The sequence below is a fragment of the Benincasa hispida genome, chromosome 8, assembly GCF_027475165.1.
Source record: "Benincasa hispida cultivar pf3 chromosome 8, pf3_genome.v1.1, whole genome shotgun sequence".
NCBI classification, from domain to species: Eukaryota; Viridiplantae; Streptophyta; class Magnoliopsida; order Cucurbitales; family Cucurbitaceae; genus Benincasa; species Benincasa hispida.
Genome location: NC_143485.1, coordinates 55,663,488 through 55,679,461, shown reverse-complemented (window position 1 = coordinate 55,679,461; position 15,974 = coordinate 55,663,488). Strand labels below are relative to the sequence as shown.

Below are 15,974 nucleotides of genomic sequence, written 5' to 3'. Positions count from 1 at the left end.
TTGAGATGGTCCAAAATTGAGAATTGCAGAGACAGGAGGCTCGAGGGCGAATGTAAAAGTCTAACATGACTCGCTTAAGATTGAAGAAATTTGCGTTAAAGTCACCAATGGTCTTAAGAGATTGACCTAAGTGAGCTGACAATGACTCAGGATCATGCGTAGCTCTTGGCCGATACAGGCTTATGGCTGACCCATATGGGTTGGCCAAGAGCATAGGATGATTATTACATGATTCTTGGATGACCCTCACATGACCATGAAAGAACGGTTGAAAATTGAATGGATGAGACACTTAAAAATCAATTCAATTATGGACTTAAGTGGTGATGTAATGTAACCACCTGAATAGTGGTTCAATGGTTACAAGAGTTACAAAGAAGACAATGATGATCGCTTCATCAAAGAGAGAAAAAAAAAAAAAAAAAGACAACAATGATGACCCTAAGTTTCATTTACAAAGTGATGATTCTATACTAGTAAAGTAGACTATTTGCCTTGGATACATTAAAAGCACCATTATTACTATCAAGTTACTCAAAAACTCAAGACTAACTTGAATTTAACATCACACAGGTGCACATAGTTGTTTATGTTTTGCAAGTTGAGTTGGATCTCTATTATATACAAATATACTTTTGATCTACTCAACCATTTTTGGTATCAATAAGTAAGAAAAGCACTCTTCTAATCCTTCTTTAAGCAAGCAAACTATTTTTTAAAAAAAAAATAAAAAACAACACGTTAGATATGAAAGGGGAGGTTCAAATCATCGACTTAAGAGGATAGACTTGAAGTTGGTAACAAGTATTTACTTATTGTGCTAAGTGTCTAATTTTTTATTGTGTAGTTCATTTCTAATCTTAATTATCTTTTTTATAATATATGGGATGAGGATTGAACCTTTAATCTCAAGGCTTATGACACATATTCGATGCCAGTATAACTATACTCGTTATAGTTTTGACTCTAAGATTATCTAGTGGTAGCAATAATATCATATTTAAAAAAATCAAAATAGTCCGCAATTCAATCTTTCATAGGTCTAATGAGAAATGATGTAATAGTTTTTTTTTTTTTTTGATATTTCAAAATGAAATTATCTTTTTACCCCTTTAATTTAATTACCACGAAGAAAATATGATGTCTTGGTCCAAAAATGGGGACGTTAATCAGGAATTAATCGGGTCCATAGAAATTAAATTACACTAACCCAAAGTTCAAGTCGTAACCAGGTCCGTTTAATTCTCTCTCTTTATAGATTCCACCTTTTATCAATAATAATAATAATAATAATAAATTATTCTATATAAAAATTTGAATAAGCAGTTAAATTTTGACTGAGCAAACCCCTCTTTGACAAACCGTATTGGAGTTCGTTTGTAAAATCCTCAAAACTCTTACACATGAAACTGCTTAGTGAAACGCGTCAAAGGGCAAACATTACCATCAGTAGAGGTCGGATTCATTTTTAAAATTAACGAATGAACTTGAAACATTGTGTGAGTTGTCAGAACAGAACAATGTTTTGTCGGTTTAAAGGCATATTTTGAACAAAAACATGTTACCTTCTCTATTATTATGTAATACCAAGCTGTTTGGAATTGGCTGAGAGGCAGTTGTTGGTTTGTGTACTCATACAGACGGGCCTTTAGAGTTGAAAAGTCAGCCTTTTCCCACTGCTGAAGTCTTGAACTCGAGAATCAGCATCTTGATTCTTTCATTCCTGCTCTTTAGATCTCTGCTTTTCTATATATACATAGAAATTTGAACCCATTTTATTCAAATCAGTTGTTTCTCTCTTTTGTTCAACCTGATTTTTCCAGATTATTGATGAAATGGCTGCATTTAGAACTGCAAGCTTATTGTATTTCAAGAGTTCTTCATCTTCACTGTCGTCTTTCTATTCAACCAATTGCAGTGAAGGAGTTTGTAAAGCTACAATGAGTTCGAGTTCACCTATGTTTCAAGCCACTGCTGTGTCTCTCCCTAAGTTGCAAAGCAGAGGCTTGGTTGAGAAATTGGAGATGGGAAATGGGTTTAAGATTCCAACTTTTACTGATGCAGTTGCTGATACACATTTAAACAGTGGTGTTGCGAGTCGCTCGGATCCTGTCATGACTGCGAAGTTGTATGCTGTTATGGAGGCCATAGCTGATCGAGTGGAAATGCATCGAAATGTTGGGGAGCAACGTGACAATTGGAACCGACTCTTACTAACTTCCTTGAATGCAATTACTCTTGGAGCTGCAACGATGGTCGGATTGGCAGCTGCAGCCATGACCGGTGCACCAATCACGGCACTAAAGATGTCATCGATGTTGCTGTATTTAGCAGCCACTGGAATTTCGGTGGTGATGAACAAGTTGCAACCATCCCAACTAGCTGAAGAACAGAGAAACGCTGCAAGATTGTTCCAGCAGCTTCATTGTCAGCTTCAATCCAAACTCTCTGTGGGAGATCTTAACGACAACCAAGTAGAGGAAACAATGGAGAAAGTTTTGGCTTTGGATAGAGCATACCCTCTTCCTTTATTAGGATCCATGATTGAAAAATTTCCCACCACCGTGGAGCCTGCAACTTGGTGGCCTCAACAAAAGCAAATGCATAGACATAAAGAAGCAAGTACAAAACTCAATGAAAATGGCTGGGGTAGAATCCTAGAAGAAGAAATGAGAGAAATTGTTCGGGTACTAAAGAGAAAAGATCTGCAAGAATACTTGAGATTGAGCCAAAAGGCCCTGAAAATCAACAAGATTCTAGCAGTTTCCGGTCCATTGTTAACCTTGGTTGGAGCAATTGGGTCTGCTTTTGTAGGCTCTTGTTCAGGGGCTTGGCCTGCTTTGCTAGGAGCTGTTGCAGGATCTATGGCGAGTGTTGTGAATACAATGGAACATGGTGGACAAGTTGGAATGGTGTTTGAAATGTACAGGAGCAACGCAGGTTTCTTTAAGCTCATGGAAGAAACAATCGAATCAAATGTAAATTCGAGAGACGTTGGGAAAAGGGAGAATGGAGAAGTGTTTGAAATGAAGGTCGCTTTACAATTGGGGAGGAGTTTATCAGAACTCAAGCAATTGGCTTTATCAAACTCCAGCAGCAGCAGCAGCAGCAGCAGCAGAGAGGAATTGGGAGAGTTCGCAAGCAAGCTTTTCTAAGTTACTGTATTTCAAGTTGACTTGTAAATCAAGATGACACAAATATATTATTTGATTCATTTGTTTTCTATCTCCATCTCCAAATATACAGCCACTCTGTATATATTTATATCAGCAGAGATACTAAAAAAGCAACTATACAAGCTGTGTCTATAAAAGATGAAACAGTAGCAAGCATTTACAATCTTGGATTTTTCCCTTTTGCAGGGAAGCTCTAACCGCATTTAACACTTCCATAAATCCATGAACATAAACTAAAGTTAAAGGTTCGATTGAAACAAAAGATGGCTCATGTGTATAAACATTGAAGGCAACCGAACAAAGCCATCAAAGGAAGGTCTTCTTTATGCAGCCTCCGCAAATCCCACTCTCAGCTTGCCAGAATCAAAAACTGTATGGTAGCGGCCCATGAAGACATCTCCCAAGATCCTGTGGCCAATAAAAACAGATAATGAGACGGAACTATGCTTTGAATTATTCTGAAAGCAAAATAAATGGTTAAGACATATACCAGAGGGGTCCGCGAGGAGGAGGAACATCAAATGCTGTAAATCCACTGATGCACTGAGCTGCAGCACCCTCACCCACCTTGAGTATATACTGTTCACAATGCTCGCCATTTTAGAGGGTTGGTAAAAACTAGTGTAATATTGAGGAAACACTAAACAAGCATTATAATTTTTCCATGATCTCCGGTTTCAACATCTAAGAAGCTGTATGACCAAATGAAAATAGTTCTACGTCTGGAGAAAAAATTCTACGTCCAGCAACTATTTTCTCATTTTTATGGTATTTACCTCTTCTGGGGCAAGGTCAAAAACTTTGCCACCAATGGTGAAGGAAACACCAGGCATGGAAGAAAGGTTTCCACAGTCGACTGCTGATTGTCCCATTGGACTAGGCATACGATCACATAGCTGCAGGGGAGTTGATTAGTTGAGTCAAAGAACAAATATTCTAAAGGATCTGTAAAATTCTTAAAAGTATGAGATTCTATCCACCTCGTTGATGTAGTTTATTATGCGTTCTTTTGTTTGATTCTGACGAAGTTGATTTTGCATCCAGACAACTGTCATCTCACATACAGAGCACATAGCATCCCTTAGACCATCAGATGATTTACCAGCATTCTCATCTACGACACTCTCGATTCCCATACTACACGAACAACATAATTTCAGGGATCAGTAGATTCACCAAGTAAATATATGTGCGTGATTTCATATAGCAGGAACACTGTAATTTGTGGTACTACAGAAAATCATTTATTATGCCTTACCTAACTCCTCGAGTTCCATCAAAAGTACACAACTTAATTTGAGAACAGATCTTCTTCGGATCTGCCTGTTAGCATAAATGCTAGAGGTAAATAATCTATAGAAGGTATAAAGATTGGGAGCAGAGTATAAGACCAAAATGCTACGTTAAAAATTGAGAAGTTAAAAATGATAGGATTAACTTGCCTCAGATAAAAGCAAATCCATAATAGTTTGCCCATATTGTTGAACAACAGCCTTGCATTCCTGGCTCATGACTCCTTTAGCCCCAATGGCATGATTGATCATGGTTATAATAGTCTAAAAGAGAAAAGCAAACAATGGGAGTCAGTAGCCCATTTAACCCAACTGCAAAGTCCATCGCTGCAGTTTTGATCAATCATGGATACTTTTGCACCAAAGGCTAAAAGATCTTGATGTACAAGGGTGTGAAAATATATTTATACAGAGCACCAAATTAAAACCTGAAATCTTAGGTTAAAAAGCATCCAGAAGCATAAGACATTTTATTTTAATTAAAAAAAAAGGACTTTCAACTTATTGATTAAAAAAGTGTCATGCAACATGGTAATATATGTAAAGCCAGTGAAATTGCAGATTACAAGGAAAAGTTCAAGTCTATGTACGCACAGTTGGACCAGCCAAAAGTGAAGTTCCAGAATCTGCTATTGCTGAGCAACCACCTTCACAATATCCTGAATTAACAATTTTCTTTAGTCATAAGCACATAAATGCAGATTACAAATCATCCCATATTGCAGAAATAATAAAAAAGAGAGAAAGAAAATGAAAAACTATCTCCTTTCTTTTATATTCTATTAACTTTAGATGTATTATAATTAATAAGTGATTTGGAAACACACCAGTTGGTTCACCATCTATGAGAACATCGCCCATGTCAAACTACAAATCAGAAAGAAAAAGTTAAGCATGGTGAGTAAAAAACAAAACGAACAGGGATGTATGAGATGGTGACTTAGAAACCAACCTGCCAATAACCTTTCTGTGTGACAGGAACATAAATATGCTTGCCCTTATAATGCTTTGGGTCAACCCCACCAAACACAATTTCGCCTCCTTCCTCCTCCTCAGCGTTGCGATTGAGCCAAAAGGAAAAGACTGGTTCCTTAACAAGACCTTGTTCAACCATGTTATACCTGGAAAGAAAATTACAAACGACTCATTCAAGCTCTATGACCAAAGAGGAACCTTAAACAATAATCTGTAATGTTGGATAAACATATCCTACCATACTGGGACAGCATTACCAACTGCGATCTCTTGAAAACCAAGTCCCAACAAGCCATCAAACTTAGCCACCAGAAACGTAAGACTAGGTTCTCTGGTTGCTTCAATGAACAACTGAAAAAGACAACAACAATATGTAACAAATCATTGATATACCAACAATTTATTTGATATAAAAATAGTTAATGCCGGAAGTTACCTGATTCTTTACTACTAGGTCTCCAACTTTGACATTGTCATAACTAAAGAAACCAGAGACTGCTCCAGTGCCATATCGAATTGAAGCAGATGTCCCTGCACAATGTCCATATACCAAATTATTTTAGAATGAAAGTACAAACTACAAACATCCCCCCAGTTCAAAATAAGTACCGATAATTAAAATCCAATCTAGCACATGGAATTGGGGAAGTACCATTTTCCTTGTATGTACTTGAGCGGCTTGACTTGTATCTGGCATGGAAATGACAAGCCACCTACATAAAAAATAAAAATAAAAAAATAATAAAAAAAAAAAGGGTTGAGTGTGTGGCCCTTAATCGAACTGGTGCACTCCAAAAAAATATATCATTTCTTCAATGCGACAGATTCTTACAGAAAACAAGCACTTCGCAGAAGGCACCCACAGATTGGAGCTGCCCGTGTCAAAAATCACAGTGAACTTTTGTGGGGGTGTACCAATGGCAATCTCACCATAGTACTGAGCATCCAGGTAGTTCTTTAACGCAACGATATCAGTATCAGAAGATTCACCAAGACTACCATTGGGGTTATACTTCCTATAAGCAGCTTTCAAAATCTCTGCATCCTTGGATTCAAGGCGGGCAGCTAGCCGGTTCTCTGGGTCTAACTTAATCTTCTTTAGTCCAACTCTAAGCAAACCATCTTTCGATGCAGACGAGACAATATTAAATGAAACCAACAAGAATAAACACAAGAAAGCTGCTTGGGAGTGATACGAAGCCATTGGTAACCTATAAGTCCAAAGTGAAGTTGAGAAATCATGAAACTCATAGTCCCTTGATGATTATTGATAAGAAAACAAGCAGGAAACAAAACCATAGAACATTGAGATTTTCTTCCAGCTAAAAGTCAAGACTCATAGGGAGGGGATGAGAAAACAACAAGAATAGACCAGATAAATAACATTGGGATTCTTTGAAATTTCAAGAAGTAAAATAAATTATAAACATATCACTAAAAACCTGCTACAAATCAAGTTGGACGAGCCTTATTCTAATAGCTTTTAACATAAAAAAAAAAACACAGAACATAAATAAAGAAATGAAAAAACCTAATCAAACGAGCCCTAAACTATTGAATTGACTAATTACATTAAAAACAATGTTTCAAAATCAAGTTTCAGATGATGAACCTCTTAAATTGTTCTGGATTGAGGTTAAAAAATAAAAAACAAAAATATATCCAAAGAAGGTAGACCAGATTAATCGACCAAGTCTCCTACACAAAATTAAAGAGAAACCTTATAACGATAAAATCGTTTGGGACATTACACTCCTACGTCCTAACTAATGATTCAATCCAACAAAATCCAGGGAGCCTCAGGAGAAAAGAAAATTATGAACTATACGAAATTGCAGAACATAGGAAGAAAAAGAAACCTTGAAATGATACGGTCAAATGGCATAACAAACACAAACACATGCAAAAAAACCTTAAAAATCAAAACCTAAGAACATGATCAGCATCCGACAAATCACGATCATCGAAATGGTAATCGGATAACAATAAACCGAACAAGGGATAGACAAAAACAAAAAACAAAAAACAACGATCACATTATCAAAACAACAAACCACAAATCCCAATTCAAAAAAGTAAACAAATCCCAGTTACCGGATGAAGTAAACAACGAAGTCCAAATAACAAAACCAAGAACAAAATGTAAGAAAACAAAAAGAACCCACCAGAACAGGGATTTCAAACGAACGGGAAAATTAGAGAGTTGGTACGCGAATCTACGTCTTTATAGAACGAAAGAGGAATAGACGGAAGAAAGAAGCGAATGTAAACCGACCTGTCCACTCCAAAAATCAAAGCGGACCCAACTCATCAACCAACCGGTTCCGATTCAAGGGTTTGAAACAAAGGAAAGAGGATGGATTTCATCTGGGCCGTCCATTTTGGAAGGGGCAGAGTTGTCATTTTGTTGCCGGATTCCTGTAGAGTCGTCCACGCTTCGGACCGGAGGGTTTGAATACTCGGATCCCGAAGAAAAGCATTTTTCGCGGGTTGATAATCTACTGCAACCAGAACTAGACACACTACGGTGTTCCCGTTTAATATTGACCGTTGATCTTGCGATGAAGGGATCAGAGATTATGTGAATTAAAATAAATAGGAATTGTTACGTGTCCGAAAATAAGGCAATGTGTTGGTTAGTCGAGCGGCGACGTGCCTTAGGCTGACATGAAGGGGAATGGCTGAGGAGAATATTTATTGTGTGCTTCTTTGTGTATGGGAATCTATGGTGTGACCTTATAGCTAAGGTTGATATATTCTCATCAAACTTTAATAAATACAAATCTCCCTTTTTGACATTTGGTTTTGAAGACTTTTTAAGGTGAGAAGATAAATCACTTCTTTTATTCCTTTCTTTATTTACAAAATTCTATCTATTTTGAGCTTTAACTATTCTAAAAACAGCACATGTGCGGAAAAAAAAACCAAGAAAAACTTTTTAAATGGTTTTTTTTAATCATTTCATGCCTATACCATAATTTGCCATCAATTTTATATTCGGTTTATTATTATTATTTGTATGATATTGTTTAGGGTGAAATTATGATCAGGTCGTGTTTAAACCTAACATGAGACTCAAAGTCCAACTGTTAAGTAATTATCACAAGCAGAAACTAAAATAAGCATAACTTAACTGACAGATATTCAATTCCTTCTGCTCTCATCCCACATATTGTCAGGATATATATACACATTTATATTTATATACTAATTAGAAAAGAATCAACCTAGATTGTTCTATCTTGAATGGGTAAGTCCAAACCCATCGAATATAACCAAGGGCAAAAGGTTGAGCTTTAAAAACGAGCCTAAGGGAATTAAACCTTACATAGCGACCTTAGAGGTTGAGCCTTAACTAGGTTGATCCAAACCCTTAGGTTGAGGTGTGAGGGGGGAATCACGAGGCATGAGGCTCGAACATGGTCCCATGTCGTCCATGAAAGCCCAAATCCAATCCCTGTACAAGGAAAAAAGATGCAAACTTTGAAGGCACGTCCACAATATTCACAATCTATGATTGAAGTTACTCACAGGTTTGATATTTGCTATAATCATTGGAGTGTGTGTGGCTTAAATAGCACCATAGTGGTGAACTACAAAATTTCTTTTGAATGTATAATTTGATTATGCTAATAAATTTATTTTTTATTCAAATTTTGGCATCAACAAAATATTTGCTTGAGTTCATTTTTTTCCTATATAATGTTTGTAGTTAAATCATAATAAAGATTGGGTAGAGATATTTTTTTAAAAATAAAAACTGCGATTTTTAAAATTTTCAAATAATTTAAAGTAAACAAAATATAATTTGTAACTTAAATGGTATAAAATGTTGAATAATTATCTTCAAATATTTGGAAAAAAAAATACCATGGGAAAATTACCAAAAATTTGTATCAAATAATACAAATGGGGAAAAAACTTATCCTATATTCCACGTTTGGAATATTTGCTAATATAGCAACTATTGACCGGTCAAAGTATTAGTTTTTTAAATATTCCAAATTTAACCTCTTTTTCCCTTTATTAACTTTCTTTTTTTACATTTTCGATTTCATTGTTTTCAGGGGTCCATCTTTGTTTCAAGTGTAAAAACGTACGATGAATTCAAAATTTTGAAGCTCTCCGATTCGAAATCATGATGCTCTTCGTTTCAATCTCTTCGATTCAATTCGTGCGTTTGTTTCATTTTCCCTATTGCATCTTAAACTGTGAGTTATTTTATTTTGAGTGTTCTTTTTTCTCGATTTTGTTTTTTATTTTTTTTTTCGATTTCTTTAGCTCATTTACTCTTTTCTTTCTCTTTTTCTCAAGAACCTATACTGAAGCCAAAAACATCATTGATTGAGGAAGGAGAATGATTGAAGATTGGAAGGAGAATGATTGAAGAAGAAATGAGAATTCACATGATAACAGTGCCATCACAACATTGCAGACACAGGTAAACACGATGATAAATTTGTTACAAGCAATGCTAATGGCACAAACTGGTGTTAGAAGTGGATAGGTGAATGTGGTCATGCATGCGGCTAATAAGAGTTGTGTCATATGTGAAGAAGCACATTCATTTGAAAGGTACCCACATAATCCACAATCCGTTTGCTTGATCAAGAATAACTCATTTTCTAATACATACAACTGGTTAGAAGAACCACTCAAATTTCTCATGGGACAGAAATCAGTAGCTGCACACCAACTGCCATGGCATTCCAAACGTAGCCAGAGATGGACCACCTGGGTTCCATCAAGGGAGAACCGATATTCGCAAATGCCAAGCTCATCTCAACCATCAACTTCTTCACCATTAGAAAATATTTTGAAAGAGTATATCCAGAAAAACGATGTGGTGCTACAAAGCCAAGTGTCATCCATTCGAAATCTTGAACTTTTGTATATGTGTTGGATAAAATTCTATCAGGTACATGATGAATAAACCACTATCAAATATATGTCCAACGTAATTCTATTAGGTACATCATGAATTCTATCATTGATAGACAATGATAGAAGTTTATCAATGTCTATTAGTGATGGTCTATAAAAAAGAAACATGATTGTAAGCTCCATTTCACTTGGGGAAAGAACTGCTCACTGGAAATTATTTTTAATTGTAAGTTTAATCCAAGAAAATATACAACGTTATTCTGTATCATGGTTGGTCTTTGCTCTCATTGAGTCCCCTCGACTTCACAAGACATCCCGATATTTATACAATATCTACTACTTTTTGCATTAGCTATTGGACCTATTTATGGAGCTTTATTTATGGTTTATTTTGTGTACGAAGAATGAGGACGTTTAACCACCATTTTTTTCAGAGTTATTTACAAGAGTTTAAGAGTCCTTTGGAGCATTTTTGCAAGAGTTTGGATGTTGATATTGTCAATTTTCTTATCTCAAACTATTTTTTGGTTTGACAAAAATATATTTAAACTATTTAAACTACTATCAGTGTCTATCAATGTTTAAATATATATTATATACTTTTGAAGTCTATCAATTCCATAGTTTACTGATAGATATTGATAGACTTATTCTAGCATCTATCAACTCTAAACTCAATTACAATAATGCTATAATGCTTCTAGTTTTGATGCCAAAATTGAATCAACCATGCATAATCCTAATATTGCAACAACTTTTACATAAAAAATGAAATCAATATATAAACTTTAATAACCAAAACTGATATACTGTATCATATGGTAAAGAAGAAACACTAACTTTAAAATTGACCATTAAACAAGTTCAGTATCAATTTCCATGATCAGTTCATCAAGTATCTTCATTTTCAGAATAACAGAAAAATAAATTACTCTCTATTAGTGATATACACTGATTGAAAGATAATGTATATCAATACAATGGTATATCAATGTGTATAAATGATAGAAATTGATCAGTGTCTATCAGTGTATATCAGTGTTTGTATAAATGGGTATATCACATGTTTCTATTTGGATTGGTATCCTAATTCTCTCGAAGTCTCGTAGTTTGTAAACTGTACACGTTGTTATGAATAAAATAAGAATTATTTTATTTGGCATTTACTCATAGCCAATAAACAAAGTTCCATGGTTATTGTATGTAAACTTAAGCATGTATATGAGATATACAAGTTGATCATGCCTTAAGTGAAACTTAAATAGGTCTGTAGCATAAGGATTAAGGAAGGATACCTGATCCTGGTGACACTACAGACACGGCTTGCTTTGTAGAGGTTTGCAAGTGTTGTGAACTACTCCAGATGATAGATTCTGACCATTCATGTGGAGACATGCGAGTGGGGGTGTCCTATACAAAGAGTTTGTATAAGACATAACCACGAGATGAATAGTTTATTTATATAACATCGTTCATACTTGAGACTTACATCTAACCTAAACAACCATAGGTGACATGACCTCAATCCTGAATATTTTGGGAACTTCTACCTTTGAGGGCGGTCTTTTGATTAGTATAGGTGAGAGTGTCAGATTGCCAACTCAACATGCCTACCTTTTTGGGGATTTGTATGATTTGGGAGTTGGGAACTCAGTTACACAAAATGAAACTCACTCCTTCCCTGAAGCAGGGGTAAGTAGATAGATTACTCCTTTAAGAGCTGATTTCGGGTCTTGAACATAGTGGCCACAACTTTTCTTTGGAAGAGAGGACTTAGTCATAGTAGGACTATGACTTATGTTCATTAGAGGGATCAATGGTACTTAAGAAGTTAGATATAACTACAAGAGCATAAAGGTTATTGGCCCAGCTGTACTTACGAGCAACTTGTGAAGGGTTATCACACTGTTGATTGGTTAATATGGACACAAAATATATCTGTAGTAAGAAGAGTGCAGTTGTCAGTCTTTAGTGGAGTATTTGGCAGTTAACGGATGGTGGATCCCATGACTAAAGAGTTTAGTCAGTTATTCACATACTGTTGGAGCTTTAAGCTATAGGTCCATATGGTCCCCTTGGTAGCTCATGGATTCAAGTTGAGAATCAGTTCTCGATGTTGATTTGAAATGTTCAAATTGACAAGAGAAAATTCGATTATATATGATATGATCGGTGTGATGTAAGATACATCAAGTGGAGGATTAATGTAAATGAGATTTACATTAAGTACCATGAAATAGAAAAAGAACTATGGTTGTATGTTTCATTAGATGAAATATTAAAACTATAAGTTATAAATATAAGATGACATATATATTTATAATAATATTAATTATTAGATAATATACTTTTTTCTCTAATAACCAATTGAATGGGAGGTTATTGGTGGTTTCATGGTAACCGTGAGATAAAAGGAAAAATATTTTCCTAAATTTAGTAGATTTAGAAAGAGTTTCCATTCTCGAAAAAACTAATAGTTTGCTGTCAAGTGAATGGGATTCACTAAACGATAGCTGAAGAGAGACTAAACGATCGTGAAGTGACACTACACGATAGATCATTTAGTTGGTCATCTTCTAAACGATAGTGGGGCTTTTGCTATACGATAGCTTACCGTCTTCTAAACGATTGAGCATTCGTCTATACGATAGACTATTGTCATCTTCCACTTGCTTAATCGTCTATACGATTGTTATTCCTCCGGTCTCTTCCTCTAACCAAGTCCACATAGAACCCACACTTCTGGATTCTCACACCGAGAATACCAAGGTAGCCATTATGGTGGTATCTTACTCAACTCGACTGGCTCGAGGTTTTGGAGGCCGTTTGTTGGGTTTGTGATCTTGGAGGTCGTTGAGTTCGTGTTTACTGATTGATCGTGCTGTGTTGCGGTCACTGTGTTCGAGCATTCATGTGTTGCTGTTTTGGAGACTGATCGAGCATTTGTGATTAAGGAAGTGTGAAACATGAGTCTTCAAAGATATGATACTTTATCCCTTGATCTTATTGAAAAGCATACTGTAATTTCATATTGTGCATGACCTGTAAGTTTTCGTTTCATGACTGTAATTGTATATATTCAATTTCAAATGGAATTTGGAACAATCATTCCGCTGCTCATGGAAATCCTCATGTCTGATTTCCTTCAATTTCAATCTAGAAAAGGAATATAAACAAAGAAATTCAAGAATTTTATTCATATAAAGGTAGCATTCCATTCACTTACAAACTCAATAATTGAACCAACCAAGGGCAAAAATAACTTTCATAAGTTCTAATATCAATCTATTTGACAATACAAGGGGAAAATGCAATTATAATGATTACATCATTGACTAATTAGGCGAAGTTTGCAAGTCCTAGAATTGTGACCTTTAGAATGACAATGACTACAACTTAATGAACTACTTTTAGCTTCACCTATAGATGGAGTCTGTTGTTTGTTAGGTCTTCCTATTAAACGTTTAAAAATAGGAAGTAATGCTCTAATGCCATCATCTAAAACCCTCAAATTTGAATAGACTCCAATAGGTCGAACACAACCCATATATGTTTATGACAACGCGCTTGAGTAATAATAATTAGATACATAGGAATAAATATCCTTGTTAAGCAGCAGAAGAACAACAAGCGCATGAGAGCATAAGATTTCTTCAAAATCCCATACTCGACAGCTACAAGATCCCAAATTAAGCTTGACTAGGAATTATTTATCACCATCCATTACTGAGTATTCAATGTTTTCAATAGGATGAACCTAATAAATAAAAATGGGAAAAGAAATCAGCACATTACAAACATACCAAACATACAAATAGATAAAAAGTTGTATAAATCTATCAACGTTAGGGTGATAGACTTCTATCATTGTCTATCACACTGAATACCATTCTCCTATCAATTTTATAAAGAACACTTACTATGAAACTTCTTGATTGTTCATCTTGGTTGCGTAATATATTCTCTGCCCAATGAGTCAAAATTGTTATTGTTGACAAACTAGCTTTCCTTTGATCATGAAACCATTTTTGCAGTAAACTTCTAATTGCATCGAGTAAACTTGCAACTGATGAATTCTTATTCTCTTTCAAAACAGAATTTACACACTCTGAAGATTTTGTTGTCATCATTTCATACCTTCTTATTCGAGAATATGCACAAGACCACTTCTCAAATCCTACATTAATAAGGTAACTTTGAATATTTGGACAAATTGACTCTATAAATCTCATATTAAACTCGAAGTCATCAACAGTATAAGATTTAGCACAACTAAAGTAAAACTGGTTACTTAAAGGATCCTTGAACAACTTCAAATTTTGCATAACATGTTGAATGCACACATTACTCAACATTGTTAACCACACTTAAGACACCCTTTGGAATGCTTAAATGTCGATAAGAGACAATGACTAAATGTTCTCTATCCCCTAAACTAGTTTGTATATTTTCAAAAAACCATTTCTTTGATACATCATTCTCAGAATCTACAATAGCAAACGCAAGGGGAAAAATATTATCGTTACCATTTAGTGTGGAAGTTGACAGTAGAGTACTAGCAAACTTAGACTTCAAAAACGTGCCATCAATGGATATGGTAGGTCTACAATACCTCCACCCCTCAATAGATGCACCAATAGCCATGAAACAGAATTTAGAATGTCCATTTTCATCAATCTTTAAAGTAATGTACATTCCTAAGCAAATAAATGAAAACAATTATATTAGTCACAATGGTAACAAATCAATCATTATCTGTCATTGGTGGATAGACAGTTATAGATGGCTATCATAGTTAATTAGTGATAGACAATAATGCACATCTATCATTGATGGATAGTGATAGATATCTATCACAGTCCATCTACAGTACACAATGATATAAATTTTATAAGAAGAATACTTCATTTGTAATAATACCCGGATTCATTTCCTTCAAGCTAACACCAAGCTTAGTACGAGCCTTATGAGCAATATCTCTAGGAAGGGAGTGATCAGTAGAGATAAACCTAAAATCCTTTTTCAAGCAGTCCCCAATTACAGATGAAGAAGCTTGCCTATGACAACTTTGAGTTCTATTCATTGAACAATTATGGTCGAAAATATACTTTCTAAGCATCCACAACTCGATCTTCTTGTACTGAGATGCTCGAACATACCATTAACAGCCTTCTTGCAAACATTTCAACTCAAGCAACTTTGAATTTGACCGTGTAGTCCTGAATTGAAAATTCTTATTCACTACTATTACATAAAAACACTTAGACAGTATTTCTTTTCTTCCAAATACATCTGTTTTTTTCAAATCACCTTTAAAATCAATATTTCATATAACTTGATCATTTGAATAACTAGAAGAACATAAACATAGCAATCTATCACCACTTCCACCACTAATACCACTGCAAGATCCTTCTACAGAATGAAGACTAACATGAGCAACTAAAGGATGCCTAGCCCCTGAATCTTTAGCCAAAGACAAGTACCAAATGACATCCTTTATCTTCCATTATTTGGAATATAGATTGAATATTAGTTTGACCAAAATCCAACAATATCGATAAATCTATTGAATATCCAACTGAATTTCACCCAATATCAATCTAACTAAACCATTGAAGTCTATCATATCATCAATAAAAACTCC

The 15,974-nt window shown here is 35.1% G+C and overlaps 1 protein-coding gene, 1 long non-coding RNA gene and 1 pseudogene across 6 annotated transcripts; 2 read left to right on the top strand and 1 right to left on the bottom strand.

Annotated features, from left to right (window-relative positions):
- Positions 1 to 1,452: 1,452 nt before the first annotated feature.
- Positions 1,453 to 3,223, top strand: LOC150034701 (putative F-box protein At4g22030 pseudogene; annotated as a pseudogene). The gene has a single exon (XR_016531152.1). The product of XR_016531152.1 is annotated as a putative F-box protein At4g22030 pseudogene (transcript).
- On the bottom strand, positions 3,190 to 8,110 carry LOC150034700 (aspartic proteinase). 4 transcript variants are annotated; one of them, XM_090316180.1, is made up of 14 exons: positions 7,719 to 8,110; positions 6,276 to 6,654; positions 6,096 to 6,156; positions 5,880 to 5,974; positions 5,682 to 5,794; positions 5,421 to 5,589; positions 5,296 to 5,335; positions 5,063 to 5,127; positions 4,615 to 4,732; positions 4,435 to 4,495; positions 4,157 to 4,313; positions 3,953 to 4,072; positions 3,667 to 3,755; positions 3,190 to 3,584 (listed from the first exon to the last, which is right to left on the bottom strand). In XM_090316180.1, exons 2-14 carry the CDS (start codon positions 6,645 to 6,647, stop codon positions 3,500 to 3,502), a joined length of 1,545 nt encoding a protein of 514 aa, XP_090172306.1. In that variant the 5' UTR covers positions 6,648 to 6,654; positions 7,719 to 8,110; the 3' UTR covers positions 3,190 to 3,499. The 4 variants fall into 4 exon arrangements, with proteins under 4 accessions (XP_090172306.1, XP_090172305.1, XP_090172307.1 ...); XM_090316179.1 differs by having other exon boundaries at positions 7,609 to 7,777; XM_090316181.1 differs by lacking the exon at positions 7,719 to 8,110 and adding an exon at positions 7,538 to 7,635.
- A 1,400-nt stretch (positions 8,111 to 9,510) lies between these two features.
- On the top strand, positions 9,511 to 10,595 carry LOC120083581 (uncharacterized). Its single transcript, XR_016531153.1, has 3 exons — positions 9,511 to 9,654; positions 9,758 to 10,018; positions 10,119 to 10,595. It is a non-coding gene; the product is annotated as an uncharacterized LOC120083581 (long non-coding RNA).
- Positions 10,596 to 15,974: the final 5,379 nt, after the last annotated feature.

What these genes read in the sequence shown, in the direction of transcription:
- LOC150034700 (XM_090316182.1), bottom strand. Translation starts at nt 7,345, where the DNA reads ATGTGTTTGTGTTTGTTATGCCATTTGACCGTATCATTTCAAGGTTTC. An exon ending in CATAGATGGTGAACCAACTG is followed by an intron (nt 5,128 to 5,295) that starts GTGTGTTTCCAA and finishes TTGTTAATTCAG; the next exon opens with GATATTGTGAAGGTGGTTGC. An exon ending in TTTGCTTTTATCTGAGGCAA is followed by an intron (nt 4,496 to 4,614) that starts GTTAATCCTATC and finishes GCTAACAGGCAG; the next exon opens with ATCCGAAGAAGATCTGTTCT.